General features: G+C 37.4%; 1 protein-coding gene across 3 annotated transcripts in view; it reads left to right on the top strand.

Annotated features, from left to right (window-relative positions):
- KIAA0825 (KIAA0825 ortholog) overlaps nucleotides 1-22,850 on the top strand; it is a 441,670-nt gene that overhangs the window by 47,019 nt on the left and 371,801 nt on the right. For all 3 annotated transcript variants that reach the window (XM_055564899.1, XM_055564898.1, XM_055564900.1), the window contains exon 3: nucleotides 14,003-14,134. In XM_055564899.1, the coding sequence (XP_055420874.1) occupies nucleotides 14,004-14,134 (131 nt within the window). In that variant the 5' untranslated portion in view covers nucleotide 14,003. The remainder of the gene's footprint in view (nucleotides 1-14,002; nucleotides 14,135-22,850) is intronic.

The raw sequence follows: 22,850 nt of genomic DNA, 5'->3' as shown, positions 1-22,850 counted from the left end.
ATTGAAAATAAGCATATGTATTTGTTTGATGGATTTGTGTTTTTAGCTTATTGGTCAAAAAAGGCAGTTTGCATAGAGGCAAAAAACTGTAAAAATAATTTGGCTAAAATATTTGTGTATTTCATTATTACAAATTAAAATTGGCAATGTTTTTCATTAGTGAATTTGCTCTGAACTTAGTATTATTTACCAGTAGATTTGCACCTGAAAAAATGTATACAGAAAAGTCACTTGGCAATGTCAACAATTTAAAATTTACTAACCACAAAATGTATCTTGGAATGTTATAAAAATAATATGATCATTTTTAAAAATACATTCTTTAGAAAACTAAGTGTGAGGGATAGATACAACTAAGAAATTGATTAAAGTATATGTAATGTACTAACAACCATCTGTTTTTGTATTTTTGATGTCAATATAAAGATTTTTTACATCAGTAGGCATAGATATCAGAATTTTTAAAAAGAGTTTGACTATAATTTTGTGTAGGTCCACATATATTATAAAGCCACTTACTTGATTTGTGAGTATACATCTCAAAAATTATATAATTTTATTTATTTTAGTACACTTTTTATTCCAAAAAGTTCCTAGTTTAGATGATAAATTATATATGCTTCATCCCCTCCTTCCTAAATCCCATTTCCCCTTTCCCAAATGATAGCTTTATGTTTATTATGCTCCTACTGCTGCTAAGTCGTTTCAGTCGTGTCCAACTCTGTGCGACCCCATAGACGGCAGCCCATCAGGCCCCGCCGTCCCTGGGATTCTCCAGGCAAGAACACTGGAGTGGGCTGCCATTTCCTCCTCCAATGCATGAAAGTGAAAAGTGAAAGTGAAGTCACTCAGTCGTGTCCGACTGTTAGCGACCCCATGGACTGCAGCCTACCAGGCTCCTCCGTTCATGGGATTTTTCCAGGCAAGAGTACTGGAGTGGGGTGCCATTGCCTTCTCCCTATGTTTATTATACATGACTGTAATTCTTACAGTTAAAATTCATTACTTCTAAAATGAACACTCCCTTTCCCCATACAAATTAAAAATTAGCTCTTTCCTTTGATTTTTTCTCTATTGCTTAAGTGTATGGTTTATCTCCCGGTCACTTAGAGTTGAAATTTTGCTGTGAACACTGATTCCTTTCTCACCTTTACAAAGATCATTCTGGTGGGAGGATAGAAAATGTGTTAAGAGATGATGCAGAAAATAGGGAGACACTTTAGCAAACTGCTGTATTAATCCAGCTGATGGAGTTTGAATTTCCCAGGTGAATATGAGAACAGGATTGAATGTGACAAATATGAAGGAAGACGAATCACCTGGCAGTGTAATTCGTGAGAGAGCATTAGAATGTGGGGGATGACTCCCACGCTTCTGACTCTAGTACCTAGGCTGATAGTGATGCCGTTAAGTACTATAGGGACCTCGAGAAATGAAGACATCTCAGAGGGAAGATAATAGACTTTTGGGGGCATATTGAGTTTGAGGTACCCATGGAATATCCAAGGGAGTTATCCACTGTGGAGTTGGACACTTCAAACAGGAGCTCCAAACACAAGCGGTAGTGGGAGACACGGACGTGGATGAAATTGTTCAGTCAGAGGTCCAAGGGAAAGAGACAGAAAAGGGGACTGGTGAAGGAAACTGAGCTGTGGTGTCTGAGACCGATCTGGGGGAGAAACTGCCCCAAGAGCACTTCTTCTGGGGAAGGAGGGGCCTAGGACTGTGGAATGTAGCAGATTGGAGAGAAGACTTACACTGGCAACTTTGAAGTTCTATAACTATAGGAAGAATTCAGGCCCACCTTAGGAAATGTTCCCAGAAATATTTCACCATTTGAAATTTTTAGATTTAAGTTTAATAAATTAAGCTTCAAAGATGTAATCATTTATGTATAGCTTTACAGGTAACATTTATTCTATTACTCCTCTACAAACTTACTATCAATATTCATTTTTACTCTGAATTTTTTGAAGTTTCACATTGTGTGTACAGGACATGTTGATTGGAATAGAGTGGATTTTTTTAACATCTTGTAAAGAACATCAGTTTTATGGTACTTTTTCGGTGGTCCAATGGTTAAGACTCTGTGCATCCAATGTAGGAGGTGTGGGTTCGATCCCTAGCGGGGCAACAACTAAGATCCCACATGCCACACAGCATGGCCAAAACATTTAAAAAAAGATTGGAAAAAAAAAAAAAAGGGAACATCAGTTTTATTGTAATTTCACACAAAGAACTATTCTAGAAATTTGACTTTGAAGTTGAGTCAATCTAAAGCAATTTTTAAAATCTCTTTAGACTTCATTCTTAGGATCTATTTCTCAAGGGTTTCTATGCATAAAATTTTAATGTTTTTGCATTTTATTTTTTCTTATTAGTTCTTACTTTTCAAAGAATGTGTTCTGTTATCTTTAGACTTTATTTAGTAATTAAATTACCTAATTTAAGTAGATTTCTTTCTGCAATCCATACCTCCAGATTGCCTCTTATATGCTCATTTTGGTCCCTCTGTTTTGGTGTATGATTCGTCTTTTAGTAGAAAAATACTAGGTTCTTTCATCACAATTACAGTCATTGGTCTGATAATCCTATGAGTCAATCTGCACGAAACAAGAAGCGCATATCAAACTCCTGGCAGGTTTAGTTAAAATTAAAATGCATGCTCAACTGTAGAGATTGTCAAGTGTGGAAATAATATTTGTCCAGCTGGACAGCTTTCTTTTGTAGTTGCTAAATGAAAGTTGAGATTCTGTCTGCTCCTTGAAAGCTTCTGTGTCATGAAGGTAATTTGGACTGTTTGTGGTTTGACAGGGATTATTAAAATCAGATGAAGTGAAGGGAAGCAAGTGTGAGAAAGCAAAATTGACACTGACACTCTCTATTATTTGCAGCTTGGATCATGATGACTATGTTGATATGATAGATTCACTGTTGAGATATGTTAAGCAGCAAATAAAGTAAAAAGCAAGTATAGTGATGGCTTCTCAGATTTAACATGAAGAAATCCAATATTTACTTTCACTGATTGCATTTTAAATAGATTTTCGGGTCATTTCATACGAATTTGTTTATAACCAACAACACATTATCTGTCTATTGAACTGTAGAATTAGAAAGTATACTGCAAAGGCAGTATAACAGAAAATTAAATACTAAAGAAGTAGATCACGATTAAAATAATAGAATTTTAAAACTAGAAGGGTCCTTACAGATCACTTTTATCTAATTTCCTTTTTTGGTAGATGGAAACTAGAAAGACTTTTAAGGTATCACATTTAAATGTTATTTGAAAACATAAATGAATGTAAAATCCTCGTTTTTCACCACAAATATATTTTATCTTTTCACAGTATTTTAAAAAATGATTTGAGTTGATAAAATTCATTCCAAAATAATGTAATCCACAATTGTAGATAACTTTTTTCTGTTTAAAGATAATACACAAATTAAGTTATTATGGTTATATGTTTTTATAAGTTGTATCATCTACATTGATGAAGTAAATGCCTTCCATAATTTATATTTTTCTGAAAGCATTATTGTTAGAAGGAGTTATAGCAAAAAGCTATTTCATGGTGTTAACCAAAGATAGTTAGAAAAATATAGCTAAATTTGATAAAATTGTTGTTGTTTAGTTAGTAAGTAGTGTCCGACTCTTTTGCAATCGCATGGACTATAGTCCACTAGACTCCTCTATCTATAGGATTTCCCAGGCAAGAATACGGGAGTGGGTTGCCATTTCCTCCTCCAGAGTATTTTCCTGACCTAGGAATCAAACTATAGTTATACATATTTATGTGTATGTACCCACACCCCTGCTGCTGCTGCTGCTGCCAAGTCGCTTCAGTCGTGTCCGACTCTGTGCGACCCCGTAGACGGCAGCCCACCAGGCTTCCCCGTCCCTGGGATTCTCCAGGCAAGAACACTGGAGTGGGTTGCCATTTCCTTCTCCAATGCATGAATGTGAAAAGTGAAAGTGAAGTCGCTCAGTTGTGTCCAACTCTTAGCGACCTCATGGACTGCAGCACCAGGCTCCTCCGTCCATGGGATTCTCCAAGCAATAGTACTGGAGTGGGTTGCCATTGCCTTCTCCTACATACACATAAATATATATAACTAAAATCTTCAGTGGTATTTAGGCAAGGTAGTGAATTGATCAGAATTGGTTTGTAACATGAGAAGTCTAATGCCCGTATGCACTGTAGATATCATCCTGGTGATACAGTTAAATTCAACAGTTCTAACTCTGACTACCTGGAGTTCGCACAGTCACAGCAAGTTAAAGTCTTTGTCCTACAAAGACTGCCCCCATTTCAGACATGAACAAGTGAGGTCTGCACTGGATTTACCTGCTCTTCCTGGCTGATATAAATTCAGGGGCTCCCACAGGTTCAATAATTCATTTGAGTGACTTACAGAACTCAGGAAGTACCGTACTTATGATTACAGTTTTATTAAAAAGGATAAAAGTCAATAATAGCCAAATGGAAGAGATGCATAGGACGAGGTAATGAAGAGGGTAGGAGCAGCAAAAACCAAATACGAATTTCTTATTATACCCCAAGATGTGAGTTTGGAGACCAGATAGTGTTCCAGATTTAGGACGCTGGAACAGAAAGAAGGCAAAGTTACATTTAAGAGCAGTGGTGACCATTTAAGATATTAGCACGAGAAAGGGTCAAAGCACTTGATGACCATTTAAAATAGAGGTCAGCAAACATTTTCTATTAAAGGCCAGATAGTAAATATTTTTTAGGGTTTGTGGATGACATATGGCCACCCTAGCATATTCTTTTTTTGTTTTTAATTTTTACAACATGTTAGAAATATAAAAGCCAGTCTCAGCTTGCAGGCCATAGGAAAGACAGACCATGCCATAGTTTTCTGACACAATACTAGGCATGGGAGAGGGAGATTAGATAGCTGGTGACCCTATAACATAGGAAGAAAAGTCATTTTAAGGGAAAGATTTTGAATTAAATTTTGGACCTATTGAGTTTAAGAGATTTTGAATCAGCAAAATGCATTGTCTAGTTTAAGTACTTGGAAATGTGTGTGACCATTTTGGAGAGTTAGCGACATAACACTTGAAATTTTCACCATCAAGATAACAGATGAAAGAGGTTATGAAAAGCATGCCGAGTAAGAGGAGAACCAATAATGCCAACGTGAGATGGATAAGAGAAGCATAAGACAAAGTTCTGTATTCCTCTTTCCAGTTCAGGCAAGGGAAATAAGGAGAGTTGAGAAGACTATAAAATGAAACTAATAGGAGGAGATTTTTGAGGTATGAGGAAAAAAATCCAATGAACAAAAATAAAACAAAATTGCTTAAATTAAAATAAATCTACAACAGTTAAATTACATAGAAAGAAGTAATTGCTTTGAATGAAGATGCTCAAGGAAAGTGTTTAGAATGAGAAGCGGGTCTAGAGAGAAACCTGTGGTGAATATCAGTGTTAAATGTCAGAGATGAGAGAGGAGCCAATCAAGATGTTTATTTGTTTTAATAAAAACTACTCTTGTTAATTTATACAAACAAAAAGAAGTGGCTGTTGGGCACTTAAGCAGGGAAAGGATTTATTGTGTGTATCTCACAGAACCAAAAATAAACTGTTTGAGCAATCAGTGAGTCAGAAGAGGAAAGGAACTGGGCAATTACAGGGCCCTCGGCCAAAAGAATCTATTTACCTACGTACCCTCTCTTGGGAGGCTGGAAGTAATGTGATTGGTTTACTACCAGTGATTCCCTGTTCCTGCCTTCATTCCAGATGTCATAATTCATTTAGCATGCACCTGATGGTTCAGCTTGCGTCATATTTCTCACCCTGAATCCATCAGTTATGACCAGGAAAGCTGGGTCCTCTAGCATAGAAATGCACCATCATTGTATATCTGATAGTATATATGAGATAAAAAAAAGAAACGTGAGCTGGCCAGCTACCAAAGTGGGGACTCTTTCGAGGAGCCTCTGAAGAAACGGTGTAAGAGACTAGAAGGGAACTGCTAAGTCACTTCAGTCATGTCCGACTCTGTGCGACCCCAGAGATGGCAGCCCACCAGGCTTCCCCGTCCCTGGGATTCTCCAGGCAAGAACACCGGAGTGGGTTGCCATTTCCTTCTCCAGTGCATGAAAGTGAAAAGTGAAAGTGAAGTCACTCAGTCGTGTCCGACTGTTAGCGACCCCATGGACTGCAGCCTACCAGGCTCCTCCATCCATGGGATTTTCCAGGCAAAAGTACTGGAGTGGGGTGCCATTGCCTTCTCCGAGAAGGGAACTAGAAAGGCATAATACTTAGGAAAATTGACAAGAGAGAAGACAACTTTAAGAAAGCATAGCCGTCAGTACCAAGGAGTGCAGAGACTGAAAAATATTTTGTCAATTTCCGTATAAAGCCAGAAGCAGAAACCAGATTGCTCTGGGTCGAGAAGTGAGGGATAAAAACATAAGATTAAGAAATATGGGCTGCTATTTTGAGATGTCAGGCTATGAAAAGAAGGGGATATAAGAAGGGTTTTGTTGGTTTGAAACTTGAACATGTTTACAGTCAGCTGAAAGGGATATTGATGATGGTAGAAGTTGTTGATGGTAATTGATGGTGCAAAGCCCCGAAAAGTCATAAAGAATATTTTAAAGGATGGGTTTATTTATCAGATTGATTTAATTAATTATATTACCAAAATTTAAGTGAGTAGTATCACATTAATTTAACTAATCAATAATATTAACAGTTTAGGATAAATTCTTCAACTTCTAACTTCTTTAGAAGCATCCACTTCAATACAAAGTGCATGCTAAGTTCAAAGCATTCTTGCATAATTATTAAAATAGAGTTTCTTATAAATATAATTTGACATCTCATAAATTGCTTATTATCCCCATTTGCTACATAACACGCCTGCTTTTTTAAAAGTGCTTCAATAACTTAAACTTTCTAAGGCAGATATACTGTTTTCCAAATTACTAAGGTTTTATTGTACTTGAAAATTCATACGTTAATCATAACCCCGTAATTTGTGACATTTAGTTCTAATCGCAAAATATATAATTTTATGACTTTTAAATCATGTGAAATATGAATTCTAAGCTACAAAAATTGCTTAAATTAAATTCATTTTCAATTATCTTGATTTTACTGTAGTATTAAAGCAAGAGATGCTTAGGATTGCATGTTGAAAATTATAAAGAGTTCTTAAAATGAAAATATTTTCTGGAAAGAGAGGTGCACTGAAAAATAAAGCAATGTCAATTTGGTGAGTAAAGCATATGACAATTAATTCTGTTTGCTTGTCAAGTTACAATAGTGTATTCTGACTGATCCTGTCAATTTCTACTTCATACATACACATACATAAATTACTAATAGAGGAGTTACAATGAAGTATTTTATATATTTTATCAAAGGGGATTTTAATAGCTGTAATATGTTAATATGAGTACTTACTGAATGTATATCAATATTCTAGCTCATATAATTATGATAATCAGAACTTCCACAATAATTAGTAGAAAGCACAGGAGTCTGGGGAAAAGCTATATATAGCTGAGAGTTGCAAAAATAAATTGAAGAAAATAACAAGTTCATTTTTTCCTGTTATAAGACTTTAATGTATAAGGTATTTGAAATGATTATCAGCAAAAGGAGATCCATTTGAGTTGTTTCTCAGTCTTTGGGGAGGCCAAAACAGTAAAATTTCAACTCTCAATAACTGATGAAAAGAAATACATTTTTGGCAACTCTGAAATATCATAGGGAAAGATCTAGCCTTAGGAAAATAGAACAAAAAATTGGAAATTACATAGGCTTCATAATGAATGAAATTTATAATTGTTCTATGGAAAGCTGTTAAATATATATGGTAAGTCAACATGTGTAAGATAAAAAGGTATGATTTTATACAGAGAGTTTAAAACATTGTGAATTAATGACAGCCTTTGAAGCAGTCTGAATCCCAGCTTTGCCACATCCTATATAAGTGATCTCAGGCAAGTCACCAACCTCTCTGTGCCCCAGTTTCTACATCTTTATTATATGGATTATAATAGAACCTGGGCTTCCCTGATGGCTCAGTGGTAAAGAATCTTCCTTCCAGTGCAGAAGATTTGAGTTCAATCCCTGGGTCGCGATATAGGGAGTGCCCTGGAGAAGGAAATGGCAACCCATTCAGTATTCTTGCCTGGGAAATCCCATGGACAGAGGAGCCTTTATAGTCCATGAGGTTGCAATAGAGTTCAATATGACTTAGCGACCAAACAGCAGGTATAATATTACCTGTTACATGGGATTAAAGTCTTAGTCACTGAGTCGTGTCTGACTCTTTGTGACCCCCATAGACTGTAGACTGTCAGGCTCCTCTGTCCATGGGGATTCTCTAGGCAAGAATACTGAAGTGGGTTGCCATTTCCTTCTCCAGGGGATCTTCCTGACCCAGGGATCAAACCCAGGTCTCCTGCATTGCAGGGAGACTCCTTACTGTCTGAGCCACCCAGGGAAGTCACATAGGATTAAGACAAGAATTAAATGAGTAATTAGGACTGTGTGTGTGAATGCATGTGTGAATGCATGGCCCATATAAATGCTACGTAAGTTAGTTGTTATTGTCTTTAATATATTTAGTCATTATACCTTTAATCCATGTCCCAATAAATGAGTTCACTGAACTACATAAAATTGTCAAGATTTAGTAAAAGTTAAAATTTTAATTATACAATGTTGGCAGTATTTTGTGAATGATACAGGAAGACTACTTTCTGACTAGATATGAATGGAAAAGTGAAAATGAACCAGGCCAGAAGAAAGGCTGGTTCAGATTTAAGGATGATGGCCTGGTCAAAGTTTATTTTCACTTTGCTTCTTTATCAAATCAGCAAATTTAAGCCAAACAAGAATATAGTACAAATAATAGGAAAAATACCAAGGATACATGATGGCCATAAAGATATGATCCCTAACGTCTCCTTTTTCCTTGTGGAGGCATAACGCCCATAAGTCAGTTGGTCTCAGACATCTTTTGTTGTGTAAAGACTGTGTCAGTTCAGAGGAACCCAGAAACGGGCTGATTGCTTTTTTAGAATATTTTAGGGAGCTGCAGGTTCTGAAATGGAACATCGGTACAGGGCATCTGCCTGATACGGTGAAAGAAGGTCTTGCTGCTCACATTTCCTTTTTTCACATAATATTTCTTGCTAAGTTATAAATTCTGCTTTAGCTTTTCATGTAGTAGTCCTGGGGAAAAGGAAGAATTAAAACTAGCTCTGAGAGTCTAGGATACAGAAAAAAAAGATGGTATTGATGAATGAATGAAATAGTCCATGGGAAGAGTTCATTTGAGGGGTTCAGAAATATATCCTTATCCTACCATTTTTTAGAATACAGAAAATTTATGGCTGGAAGAAACCTCAGAGCCTAATAAATCCATTCACCTCATTTTATGAATGAGGAGCGTAAGCTCCATCCCTCTAGAAAGACTGAATGATTCACCCAAAGTCACAGAGGCATTGCCTGACCAGTATCAGAAGTCAAGTCTATTGATTCCTTGTCAGTGATGTTTAGAGTTAAATGGTGTTTTATTACAGAACAACATTTTCATGTTGTTATATGTGGTACATATAAGTATTTTTAATTGATCAAGATATCCCACTTCCTTATTGTGCTATTTAACTGTGTTTGTTTTAGGCTAGATCATAATATTGAATGGTAAGTCTTCACGTGAGCTAGAGCAGGTGGATATATTGACTCCACAGTCTGTCCGTAGATACGAAAGCCATGTGACTATGCTCCCTGGGGTTTCTCACAAGAGAAGAAATCACATGATCCAGATGTTTCTTTTACTAACTAAATTTCAGTGTGAATTTCTTCCCAAGGGTTGGTTTTTCTCTTTCACTCCTTTTTGATCGTGTAGATCTTAAGGAGAATGGCAGTCAGGATCTTTATTATTGAAGAAACTATAAAAGATAAAATAAGAACTCGAACCATTTTATGTGTTTAAATAAAGAAGACTCCTTAGGATAGAAAGGTATCATTTTAAAATATGTTAAAGGACAAGTGAGAGTCCAAAATTACTTTTGTGTGCTTTCTTTTGATCACATAAGGTATCGTTAGTTTTATTGCTTTACTGTAATGTCTTCTGGCAGTGCTTATAATATTTTCATACTTTATTATAGTCACTGTTCTTAGAAATTTTTAACTCAACTGTTTTAATTTGCCTACGGCTGAAATTTGACCTACAGACATTTGGCTTAGATATAATTCATCAAACATAACTCATTTTTAAAAGGCAATAATTAATATTATATCAGGTGCTAATACTTATTTGAAATATTAGACTTCTTTTAATCTTATACATAAAGTGATCAGAAACATTATAGGAGAATGAACATTTAAAAAGTGTTATTGAATGGAGATTTCAAAAACAAAGTTATTGTACTTTAAAAAGTTATCATCCCACCTTTAGTTAATCATAGATTAGGGTAAGAGACTTCATTCATTGTGTAAAATTACCATTGTGTCCGTAATGGCAATTTGTAGGAACATAAAGTGAAATTGAACTCGCTCAGTCAGTTGTGTCTGACTCTTTGCAGCCCCATGGACTGTAGTTTACCAGGCTCTTCCGTCCGTGGGATTTTCCAGGCAAGAGTATTGGAGTGGATTGTCATTTCCTTCTCCAGGGGATCTTCCTGACCCAGGAATCGAACCTGGGCCTCCTACATTGTGGGCAGACGCTTTACCGTCTGAGCCACCAGGGAAGTCTCATAAACAGAACGTAAACAGGAACATAAACAGAATATAAACCTATATCTTGATCTATAACTTCATAACCCTTTCCTTTTTCCCCTTAGATTTTTTTTTAAAGGTAATTCTATCTTTTTGAAGTACCACTGAAGTATTTCCCAAATTACATTGGTCCCTCAATAGTTGACCTTCCTACTGTTGAGGTCATAGTTATCTTTTACTTAGAATATAGCAGCGGGTTTTTCTACTGGCTCCCTTTCTTACCATCTTATTACTGTTCCTTGAGAGGAAGAGACTGTTCAGTCATATCTCTCTGCTCCTTCTTGCACAGTGTCAGACGCAGTGTATGCCCACAGACGACACGTGAGGAAACGGGAAGTTTGGTGTCTTTGCTCATATACTCCTTCATTGCTTGTTTCTTTCTCATCACAGCCCCGTAGCCATCATTGCCCTCCTAACAGGAAAACTTCTAAACCCAGACCTTAGAGTGTCAGCTGCCTGTGCTGTCCCTCCTTTATTTATTTCTCAAGTTGGTCCTATTCATTTAGGTTAATTTTCTCATTAGTTATAGTTTGCCCATCAAGTTTTCATTTATCCAGTCACACAGCATCTTGAGCGTTACTGCCTCTGTAAAGGTGACTCTTGGTTCTCTTGTCCTTCATCACCTTGACACCTTAGCATACATACATCACACCTGTCTGTCTGTCGTATGACATTCTGAACCCTCCTCATTCTGGTACCGCATCATTGTTATCAGATGGCATTCCTTTCTAATGTCATTCCTTTATAAAGAAAGTCTTTGTATATACTGATTAACTTTTCCACTGAGATTAAATAGGGAAAACCACATAGATGGGAATCCTTCAGAATCCTGGTCACCAACCTCATTTGAATGATTGATGTGTTTCAGAACATTATAGTTTTACTCCAGAGCTGATTTCACTGAAGGACAGAGCATACATATTCAATGCTGAAATCATACAAAACAACAGATTTTCTTTTAACAAGCATTTGTAAGCACAAATACAACAAAACAGTACAAAAATTTTGATGAAATGGTCATAGTCAAGAGATACTGAGCAATTAAGTAAGGTTTGAATCAGATTTTGAAAGAAATGATAATTATGAATGGCAGGAGAGAAGTGTTAAGATTGGGAGATATTTCAAATGAAGACATACAGGAACTGTAAAATAAGAGATTGGATACCTCCTGAGAGCAAGACTTATTTTTTTTAACCATTTTCCTAATTATATATAAAATGATAATTACTTATTGCAAAACAAAGGAAAATGCTAAATAGGGAGAAGAAAATAAAAATCAACCATAGTCTATCCAGTTGTCTAAGGATAACCATTTTAACATTTTGAATAATATCATTTCTATATTCTACAATGTTTTATATGCAGTAGTAACCAGTTGATTTCTCAACAGACCAGCAATCTCAAGTTTTAAAAGCAAACAGGTCTGGGTTCCAACCCTCCTACTAACACTGGGTAGGTGTGTAACATGGATCTCTTTGGGTTCTCTCCCCGTAAATGAGGACAATAACTATTTTTAGAGTTATTATGGAGATTAAGGAAGGTGATGGAGAAGGCAATGGCCCCCCACTCCAGTACTCTTGCCTGGAGAATCCCAGGGACGGGGGAGCCTGGTGGGCTGCTGTCTATGGGGTCACACAGAGTCAGACACGACTGAAGTGACTTAGCATAGCATAGCATAGCAAGGAAGGTGATGTAAATAAAGTCCCTTATACGTAGTAGACATACAGTATAGTATATCTGTACAGTAGATATACAGCAAATTATATTACTAGTTTGCTATTATTTTTAAGCTAACTTCATCACATATTTTCTTTAGTTTCATGTGGAATCTGAAGTAATGAGTCTTTACAATATTGACAAATTGGAGCAACTCTGAACAGCATATTTATAACTTGTGTTATTACAGAGAAGCTGACTACAAACAAAATATTTACCAAGACTGAGTTCTGTACAAGAACTTTAATCAGCTGTTCAAGTCTTTCCATTACAAAAGTGGAATTTCCTTTTCTTGGCAACACTTTTTGAATAACTCATCATCTGAAAAATTGAATTACCTAAAAAGATTTTAAAATATACAAATATAGAAACTGAATTCATTGTTAGTAATACTGGCTGTTGGATTTAAAAATGGCTGTTGGGGGCTTCTCAGGTGGCTCAGTGGTAAAGAATCCACCTGCCAAAGCAGGAGACCCAGGAGATGCGGGTTTGATCCTGGGTTGGGAAGATTCCCTGGAGTAGGAGATAGCAACCCACTCCAGTATTCTTTCCTGGAAAATTCCATGGACAGAGGAGCTTGGTGGAATATAGTCCACGGGGTCACAAAGAGTTGGAGATGACTGAGTGACTGGACACACAAGCACACACATTCTGGTAATAGTTGAGCTACTGGGAAGACAGGAAGATATCAAACTCATTGGTATATGGAAATATTGAGGTTTTGTTGTCCTAAAGCATAACTTCTGGTGGACATAGCATTATCTACCACTTAGCTTAGAGTTTTGGAGATTTTTTTTTTTTTTGCCTGATTTCAAATTGATGTTAATTATGGCATATTATATACCTATAATGTAATTTGTTTTCAAATAAAAATTAAACCTTTTACTGCAAAATATTTTAAGATAGGAGAATCCAAGTGTATGAGGATTTTTGATATTTTAAAATGGTATATCCATGGTTATTCTGTATTGGGAATTAATTGAGTTTCAAATGATAAGTCTTGTGATGCTATGGACTTTTATATTGAAATGTTTTTGTTAACTGTTTTTCTCTTAAATTCTCTGAAGAAAAATAAAAGCTTTATTCCAAAACTACTTCTCTGAAGTGCAGGATAAGAACCGATAAGAAATCTTTAGCTGTTTCATTGTATGAGAAGAAATTACTTGCATTTATTAATAATTAAATTTTCGAAGCATCTACCCTTGCTTACAGTGGTCTCTGAGGCTTCACAGGATACTCTGCAGCTCTAGGATACAATGAGAAGCGGATGCTCAGGCAGCCTCTGTTTCTTTTCCGTTTTCAAACCTTAGAGGTGTGAAAATTGGGTCACACCTCATGAAATTTAAATAACAAAACAGTCTACCTAGATTAATAATAATCCTACTTCTTCTACTGCTATATCTTGCCTATAAATCAGAATTAAAATTTTTGGGTTGGTATCACAACTTGAGGGTTTTTTTTTTTCTTTCATTTTGGGGAAACTGACATTTTTTATTCTTATTCCTCAGGATGGATTGGGGAGATGAATATCCCCACAATTCTTTTGACCTACATTGTTTGTTAAATTCATTTCCTGGAGACTTGGAGTTTAAGCAGATCTTCAGTGACATTGATGAAAAGATAGAACAAAATGCTAGAAGGTAAATATTGTTAATTTTAAAACAAGTTGATTTCATGTTTCATTTGCAAGAACTTTTATTATCTAGTCTACGTTTAGTGTTTCCTGCTCTTAAGAAAATTTTAGGTTTTAATTATCATTAACTTTCCTCAAAAAATTAATTAGACCCTTCCCTCTAGGATATAAGATGATTTTTCTTATCTGATTACTACTTTAAACAAGGCTAAAAAAAAGGCTAAAAATACAGGCACTGCCTTCAAATAGATAAAGTTTGTTGAACTACTGTTGTTGGGGAGGAAGACATTTTCCTCTACCCTTCTAGGTTCTTTGCATAGTCTAATAATTAAATTGAAGTGAGACAAATGAACAGGAAAAACTCAAACAAAAGTGTAAAATAGCCTGTATTCATGAGAGAGACTCAGAAAAACTGAGTAGATGGCCAAAGTGGCCAAAGTCCTCATCTTAAATACTATTCTCAGCTAAAGATGAAAGAGGTTGTTGAGGGTGGGGAGAATCAAGCATGGAAAGTTACCAGGAAAAGCGTCATGAACAAGGGTGAGGTTGTTGTGCAGGCTTAAGTCAGTGCCTTCTCCACTGATAGGAGATTTGGTTATCCTCTGCCTGGTACAGTGAAGGAGATACCTTTACAAATGGAGATTTTTTCCTTATGAATGTGAATGTTTCTAACGAAAGGGTAACTCCTACTTGGTTTTCAGATTATTTACTTTATGTGTTTCTTAGAAAACAGACAGCTTGGTATAATTTAATATGCCAAAGAGGCATATTTTAGGGTGGCAAGTTTTGCTCCCCTCAGTTCTGTTCTTTCAGTTGCTCAGTTGTGTCCGACTCTTTGCGACCCCATGGACTGCAGCACGCCAGGCCTCCCTGTCCATCACCAACTCCCAGAGCTTACTCAACTCATGTCCATCGTGTCAGTGATGCCATCCAACCATCTCATCCTCTATCATCCCCTTCTCCTCCTGCCTTCAATCTTTCCCAGCATCAGGGTCTTTTCAAATGAATCAGTTCTTCGCATCAGTTGGCCAAAGTATCGGAGTTTCAGCTTCAGCATCAGTCCTTCCAGTGAATATTCAGAACTGATTTCCTTTAGGATGGACTGGTTGGATTTCCTTGCAGTCCAAGGGACTCTCAGGTCCATATAGTCATAGCTATGGTTTTTCCAGTAGTCATGTGTGGGTGTGTGAATCTGAGCCAACTCTGGGAGATGGTGAAGGACAGGAAAGCCTGGAGTGCTGCAGTCCATGGGGTCCCAAAAATTCAGACACGACTTAGCGACTGAACAACAGCAATGCTGTTCATGATTTCTTAGGGCTTGCCAGTATGGATGGCCTGCATTTTCATTAATATGTTTAAACATTATCATTTGATGGATAAGCATGGAAATTAAAATTTTGAAATTAGATATTCAAAACATAGTAGTGTAGGGTCATGGATTTCTTGAACTGCTGAAAGCAGAACATTAAATTATTTTTATGTAATGTTTGTCGTATTAAGTCTCCTCACTTAATTGGGAGGCTAGGCAGTCCATCTATGTGAGGTTAGTCTTTATCACCTACTCCAAAATTAGTGTTACTGAACACTGGAGGAGGGACTTCCCTGGTGGTCCATTGGTTAGCAACCTGCCTGCCAATGCAGGGGACACAGGTTCAATCACTGATCTGGGAACTAAGACCCCACATGCCTTGCTGCAGGGAGGCCAGTGCACCACAAGTACTGAGCCAGTATACTCTAGAGCCTGTGAGCTGCAGCTACTAAAGCCTGTGTATTCTAGAGCCAGTGCTCCCCAAGAGAAGTCACCACAACGAGAAGCCCATGTACTTCAACTAGAGAGTAGCTTCCACTTACTGCAACTAGAGAAAGCCCGTGTGCAGCAACAGAGAGCCCCGTGCTCTGCATCAAAGACCCAGCACAGCCAAAAATAAATGAATTACTTAAATAAATAAACACTGGGGGAAGCAGGAACAGCTAAGCAGATTTCCACTAATACATATTCTCTGATAGAAAGGACTTTGTCTTCATATGTGTTTGTGGACCCTAAGGTCAGTTCATTCACTGCAATCCTTTTGGCCAAAGATTCTAATAATTCACCTTATGTTGAAACCATGTAACTCAGATTCAGACTTGAACTCATGGTCTTTTAATTAGAATCACTCACCTAGTGTCTGGACTTGTTTCAGGGCAGAAGGAATTCAGTGAGAGGCAAAGTGATAGGCAAGAAAGCAGGCTTATTAATATAGGACACTTGTGAGAGATGCAAGCGGGCCGGCAAGGGGGCTCTGCCCTGAGGATTAAATGGGCTACATTTGTATAATCAAAGAAAAGTAGGGGAGGGGAGAAGGCTGCCTTTTCCCTTGTTCTTCTAGTAAACATCAGACTTACATCACCTTTGTATCAGGCGGGAGAATGTTCAACCCTATGAGGTCAAACTAACTGTCATAGCAATTAGTTAAACCAACGGAAGGATGGTAACATATCCTAAAATATGTTGCATCATCTCAGGTTTCTGTATCATGAGAGTCTCCTACTTTGGAATGTTGTCCTTCCTTTAAGTTCTTGCCCTTGGTCCTAAGTATCTTCTATCTTGCTGAACTCAACCAGCAGAATGCAGGCCTCCTTTTTTGTTTCTTTCACTTAATGACCTGGGGCATATCTTGTGCTTTTATTTATTGTTTTATAGTTAAGCAAGCCTGCTTCATGTACAACATTCTGATAGGTTTCTTAAGCAATCGTTAACCTGCAGTGATTTCCCAAAGTCCCCTTGGTTTTCCTCTCTATCTGTCATCCCCTCCTGGGACTTCCACCACTACCAGAGTAACTATCCTGCTCTGTCCCTATCAGTGCAGGTTACAGATAGGCAAACCACAGTAAAAATGTCTGTTATCAAATGATGAATAGTGTTTCCTTTTTAAAAATTTAATGTATAGTTATACACTGTCAAAGAAACTGAACCAAGCAAGTGAAATTTTCCTGCAGTTTTTTCCTCATGTTTAATATGAGAATACAGTTTACTTTTCACCATAACAATGGGCATAAATAACTTAAATTCAAAAGATAGCCTATACTCCAAAAATTCTTTTATAAAAAGCAAAAAAGTATCATATTGCTGAGGAATTAAAATTAAAATCTTCTCCCATTCTGGGAATCCTCTCCACAAAGGCTGAAGAGAAGGAAAACTCTTCTGTTATTCAACAGGCTTTAAATCAAAATGTCAGAAACATCTCAGGCGATCTGCTGAGACTGCAAAAGCAGAAAGGAATCACAGCCCTTTATATAGTCTAGTAGGTACACCCATTTGGAGAAGGCAATGGCACCCCACTCCAGTACTCTTGCCTGGAAAATCCAGGCTGATCTGGGAACTAAGATGGAGGAGCCTGGTAGGCTACAGTCCATGGGGTCGCGAAGAGTTGGACACGACTGAGCGACTTCAATTTCACTTTCCACGTTCATGCATTGAAGAAGGAAATGGCAACCCACTCCAGTGTTCTTGCCTGGAGAATCCCAGGGACGGGGGAGCCTGGTGGGCTGCCGTCTATGGGGTTGCACAGAGTCAGACACGACTGAAGCGACTTAGTAGCAGCAGCAGCAGGTACACCCATTACATGTAATACATATTTTCAGGAGAAACAATATCTGTTGTAGGAAAAAATGGGGTGCAGGAGGATGGTCATGTCCCCAATCCCCAGAGAGTTCCAAGTCCTTGGGACAGCCCACCAAGGGAGGATCCTTGGCTTCGTGTAGGAAAGAATTCAAGCGTGAGCCGTAGCAAAGTGAAAACAGGTTTATTGAGAGAGATAGACCCTCCCTAGGCAGCGTGGGGTCTCTCAGAAGGCGTAAGCAGCCCTTTTTATGGGCTGGGTAATTTCATAGGCTAATGAGTGGGAGGATTATTACAAGTATTTTGGGGAAGGGGCAGATATTTCCAAGGATCGGGCCACCACCCACTTTTTGGTCTCTGCGGTCACCTCGGAACTGTCATGGTGCCCGTGGGTGTATCTTTCAGTGTATGCTTGTAAATTACAATAAACACATAATGAGGCTCAAGGTCTACTGAAGGTGAATCTTCCACCATCTTGGGCCTAGCAGTTTCTAGCAGGTTTTTGTGGTCCCCTGTTTTTCTTAATGGTTATATCATTCTTTAATGGTTGTGCCCTGCCTCCTTCCTTCCTGTTTCATAACCAGCCTTCAAATAGAATTGACAGCACAGTTCGTCACACGCGGTTCATCCTAACTTCACTCATGGTGAATGAGTAAAAAGCACCTGTGTAAGCTAGTTGGCATCGTCCTGAGGAGAAGCAAACTTCTCATGCCTTTATGATAAGAAGCAGTTTTGCAAATTGAATCAAGGCACCCACTGACATTAGGCTGCTCCTTTTCACAGGCACAGGGAGGTAGTCATCTCCCTTGGTGTTTGTGTTTTGAAAGGATGGCTTCCAGTTTTTTGAGAAAGACAGTCCTGGCTGAGAAAGCTGACAAAAGATCTATCTAGTCTTCTAAGGGATACATTTCAGACAGATTAAAAAGTACTTCATTTGCAGTTTCTAAGGTAAATAAGAAAAAGAAGGAGAGGGAAACCTTTTCCCTTATTTTCAATAGGGAGAATTAAGCTTCTTATTTTTAATTTGTAACTACCATTAATTTATATGTATATACATACATACCCATATAAATATGTATATATCTTTTTAAAAAATAGCATAATATATCATTTTTAAAAAAGCATGTATACGTGACCTAATCACATTATGCTGCTGCTGCTGCTAAGTTGCTTCAGTCGTGTCCGACTCTGTGCGACCCCATAGATGGCAGCCCACCAGGCTCCCCCATCCCTGGGATTCTCCAGGCAAGAACACTGGAGTGGGTTGCCATTTCCTCCTCCAATGCATGAAAGTGCAAAGTGAAAGTGAAGTTGCCCAGTCGTGTCCGACTCTTAGCGACCCCATGGACTGCAGCCTACCAGGCTCCTCCAGAGAATGTGTATTACAATTTATATTATATATGTGAATATAAAATCACTATGTTAAACTTCAGTATAATTATGTATTTATTTAATTTATATATTCAATATTATATATGTCTATATTGCATGACACAGTTTCTCACCCAAAGGAATTTATCAATGAAATGAGTATGAGCTTAAATAGATTAACAAGTCACTTATCCTTATTCTAGAGAATTTTTTTTTCACCAACTGATGCTAAGAAAATTTTTTTAATTGAAGTACAGTTGATTTACAACATTGTGATAGTTTCAGGTGTATGGCAAAGTGATTCAGTTATACATATATAGAGAGAGATGATTATATTAAAGCAAAATTTAAATATTTTCTAAAAGGTGACTTTCTTTCTTCATAATGGCCTTGAAGCTCCATTAGAACAAATCGCTGAGCGATTTCCCTGGTGGTCCAGTGGTTAAAACTACACTTCCACCTCAGGAGGCATGGGTTCCATCCCTGGTCAGGGAACCAAGATCCCACCTGTGGCAGAGCATGTATAGCCAAAAAAAAAAAAAGAGATAAAATAAGAGATTAGAAACAAAACCAAGTCACTGAGCTCTGATGCTTTTGTCATAGACGGTTTCATTTTTTATTTGCTAAACCATCTACAGTTATTTCCTGTCCTACCTGGTCAATAAGAAATCATATTGAGAAGTGAAACAATGATTAAAATATTGTACTTTGCCATCATAAATAGTTATTTAGGTCAAAATTCAGATGTTAGTATTAAAAAGAAAATATGACATGGAGTATAAGGATATAATTTTTAAATTAAAAATATTTTATTGCCCATATATTAAAACAAACCTAGAGCAAAACCACCTCAAGTGACCATTGATCTTCATGGGGGATAAAATAAGGGAGAGCTGTATGTGCTGTGTGCTACATTTAGAATCAAGTCTATTTTTCATCAAATTCAATTATGTTTTTATTATACTCTAGAGAATAAACATAATAGTATAGGGTGTATATATTTTTTAAAAATAAAATACTGAATAATAACCATGTTTCAGAAGAGTGTAAATCATTTATGCACTCATTTATTGCCTCCTAACAGAATAGCTTTTAGAAAATTGTATGTCATGACGAATCAGTTATGCCACACTTACACTGCAGTAGTTGAATTACCCTTGGCATTTTTGTATTCTAACAGTTCTATTTATCTCTCAATGGTGTACACTGAATAAGTAATGAACATCCATATGATATGGCTTTTCCCAATACTTTTAAAGAAGAAAACATTAGTAATTCATTTTTAAATATGGTATTTTTCCTTACCCTTGAATTTTTAAAGTTGTGTTTCTAGCAGTGACCCTGAATTCTAAGTGTGAATTCCTTCCCTCCTCTTAATATCATCAGGTTTTATGAGCCCCAGGATCTTTTGCTTCCCAAAGCAGTGATTCACCAGAATGGACTAGAATGCCCAGAGGTCACTGAACCTTCACCTGCCCTTCAAGAGAGGCTGTCATTCTCCCAGACCATTTTCACTTTTACATCCTCATTTGCATTTGAGTCAGAGCTAGGTGACTCTTAGGTCTGACAGTGGAAGTCAGTGACGCTGAATCACTTACTTCTAACACATATCAGCGTTGGTAGCAGGAAGGTAAATAACCTGCCAAAGAGGGATACTGTGAATGCTGTGTCCACAGACTCACCCCGGTAACTAAAAACCACACGTAGCACTAAAATCAGTTTTGAGCTGAACAGAACTTAGTATTAGCTTAATGCAATATTGAGGCATAGAAGTTTTCTTGGGCTTACAATACATCATGAATGATTTTTCTCCTCTTAATGTTCAGTTGGTATATCATTAAGAGTTTCTTTTGCCTTTCTGTTTCTTAACTATAGACAGTATTTATGTGTACCTCAGGATGTAAGTTTTGCTGGCACTGTGCAGGATTACTCCCCCACCCTTTTTTTTTTTTTTTTTTTTTTAAATCTAAGAAAGAACAAGAAGTACTCCCGTGGATAATATCACTGGTCTTGATCCAGGAGAGGTAGGGTCAGAGTGGTAGGGGAGGGCGTTAACTTTATATTGTGGCAGAATACTGGATAGATGGTTTCTATAAATTTAACCATGCTCTCTGTTTCAAGGTGGCATATTAGACCATTTTCTTCTCATCATGATCTGTCACAATTAGCTCCATTATTTGAAGTCTAGGATGTTCCAACTTCTTTCTCCAGAGTCCTGTATTATATGCCCTCAAAGCTTTCAGTAGACCTCTGCTTCAGGAGACTGAGATAAGTAGCGTAAAATGTGGGATCATTAGCTCTGTCAGATGATCATTAAGAGATTCTTGCAGGTAATACATACATTTTAGGTGTTCAAAGGGTTTTAAAAGTATAATCTTTATTTTTAGGTGAGTTAGCTTTACTTACTTTTGGCCAAACAGGCCTAAGACAATAATCACCATTTAGGATATTCCAATAAGAAATATTATTGTATTATCTTTCCATGGGAAATAAGGAAAAGGAAGTAAGTGTCTTCCTGTCTATAAGCTGTTTTAATAGCAAAGGTGTAAATAATAATTGTACTAAAAATGCAGACCTGATAAGGAGATTGAGCCAGCAATAGTAGGCCACTATTCCGCAGGGAGGGTCAGAGTTAATGGTCAACAGGGAAGTAATCCCCAGCCCTGAGATGCCAACCAGAGGTGCCTGGTGAAGCCAGCTCAGCTATGAGGATGAGCACAGGGAAGGAAAAGCTAGAAGGAGACTGGGCCCTGGTAAGGAAATGTAGCTTGTGTGGCTGGCCCGTCTTTCCTGCCAATGACTAATGCCTCGAGAGCTAACTCAACCCCAACAGCTTTCCCTGGGAAAGGGCCTCGTCAAGGATTTAGCAAAGTAAACACCTTGTCTTAAAAGGATCACTAATGCTGCAGCTTTTGCTAATCACAGTCTTTGTTCTAGAATTATGACTAAGAATATCATCTTATGGGACTTGGAAAGAAGTTGAGTTGGGGAGCCTGAAAGCTGGTCTTGTTTTCTCCTTTATTTTTGCTTTAAAGGCTAACTGTTTGGCACTGTATTCTCATTGCCTAAAAAAGTCCTGGGACAAAGTAGGCTAGAGCTTAGACATCTACTGGGTCTGCTTTAGCTAGTGTGACATTAGATGAGTGAAATGGGATACAAGAAGCTATCATCAAGTGCTAGTTTTCTCTTCCGGTAAGTAGTTTACATTATGAAATGATACATACTCAGGAAGAATTGCAGACAGTAGAGAAAGGCAAATCCAAGGAAAAGGTGAGTATGGAAGGGTAGAGATGAGGAAGTTTTCTAACTCCTTTGACCCTCCTCATCTTGTTCCTCAGAGGTAACTTACACTAATGAATTATTATAGAACTATCCAGAAATGTTCTTTATATATAGTTGTGTGCACCCAAAAATATATTCTCCTTTTTACACAGATGGGATTTGTGTGTGTACTTTACTTAGATTTTTTTTTAATGTATTTTTAAAACTTTCTCCGTATACTAAGTCAATTCCCTCTTGATGAGCATTTACATTATTTGTAGTCTTTCTGCTGTTACCGCACACACACATGCATACATGTGTCCTTCCTTCCTTAGGAAAGGTTATGTGATGGCTTGTATAATTAGCTGTGATAAGATTGTTCCTCAGCAGGCCTTCCGCTGTCTTCTCTCCTATGAGCAGTGTATGAAACGGTATACTGTATGTCCCGCCTCCTCACAGTGTGGCCATACGTATTAATTAAACCCTCAGT

This window comes from Bubalus kerabau, chromosome 1, assembly GCF_029407905.1.
Source record: "Bubalus kerabau isolate K-KA32 ecotype Philippines breed swamp buffalo chromosome 1, PCC_UOA_SB_1v2, whole genome shotgun sequence".
NCBI classification, from domain to species: Eukaryota; Metazoa; Chordata; class Mammalia; order Artiodactyla; family Bovidae; genus Bubalus; species Bubalus kerabau.
Note: the sequence above shows the minus strand (reverse complement) of the source record. Positions and strands in the feature narration are given on the sequence as shown.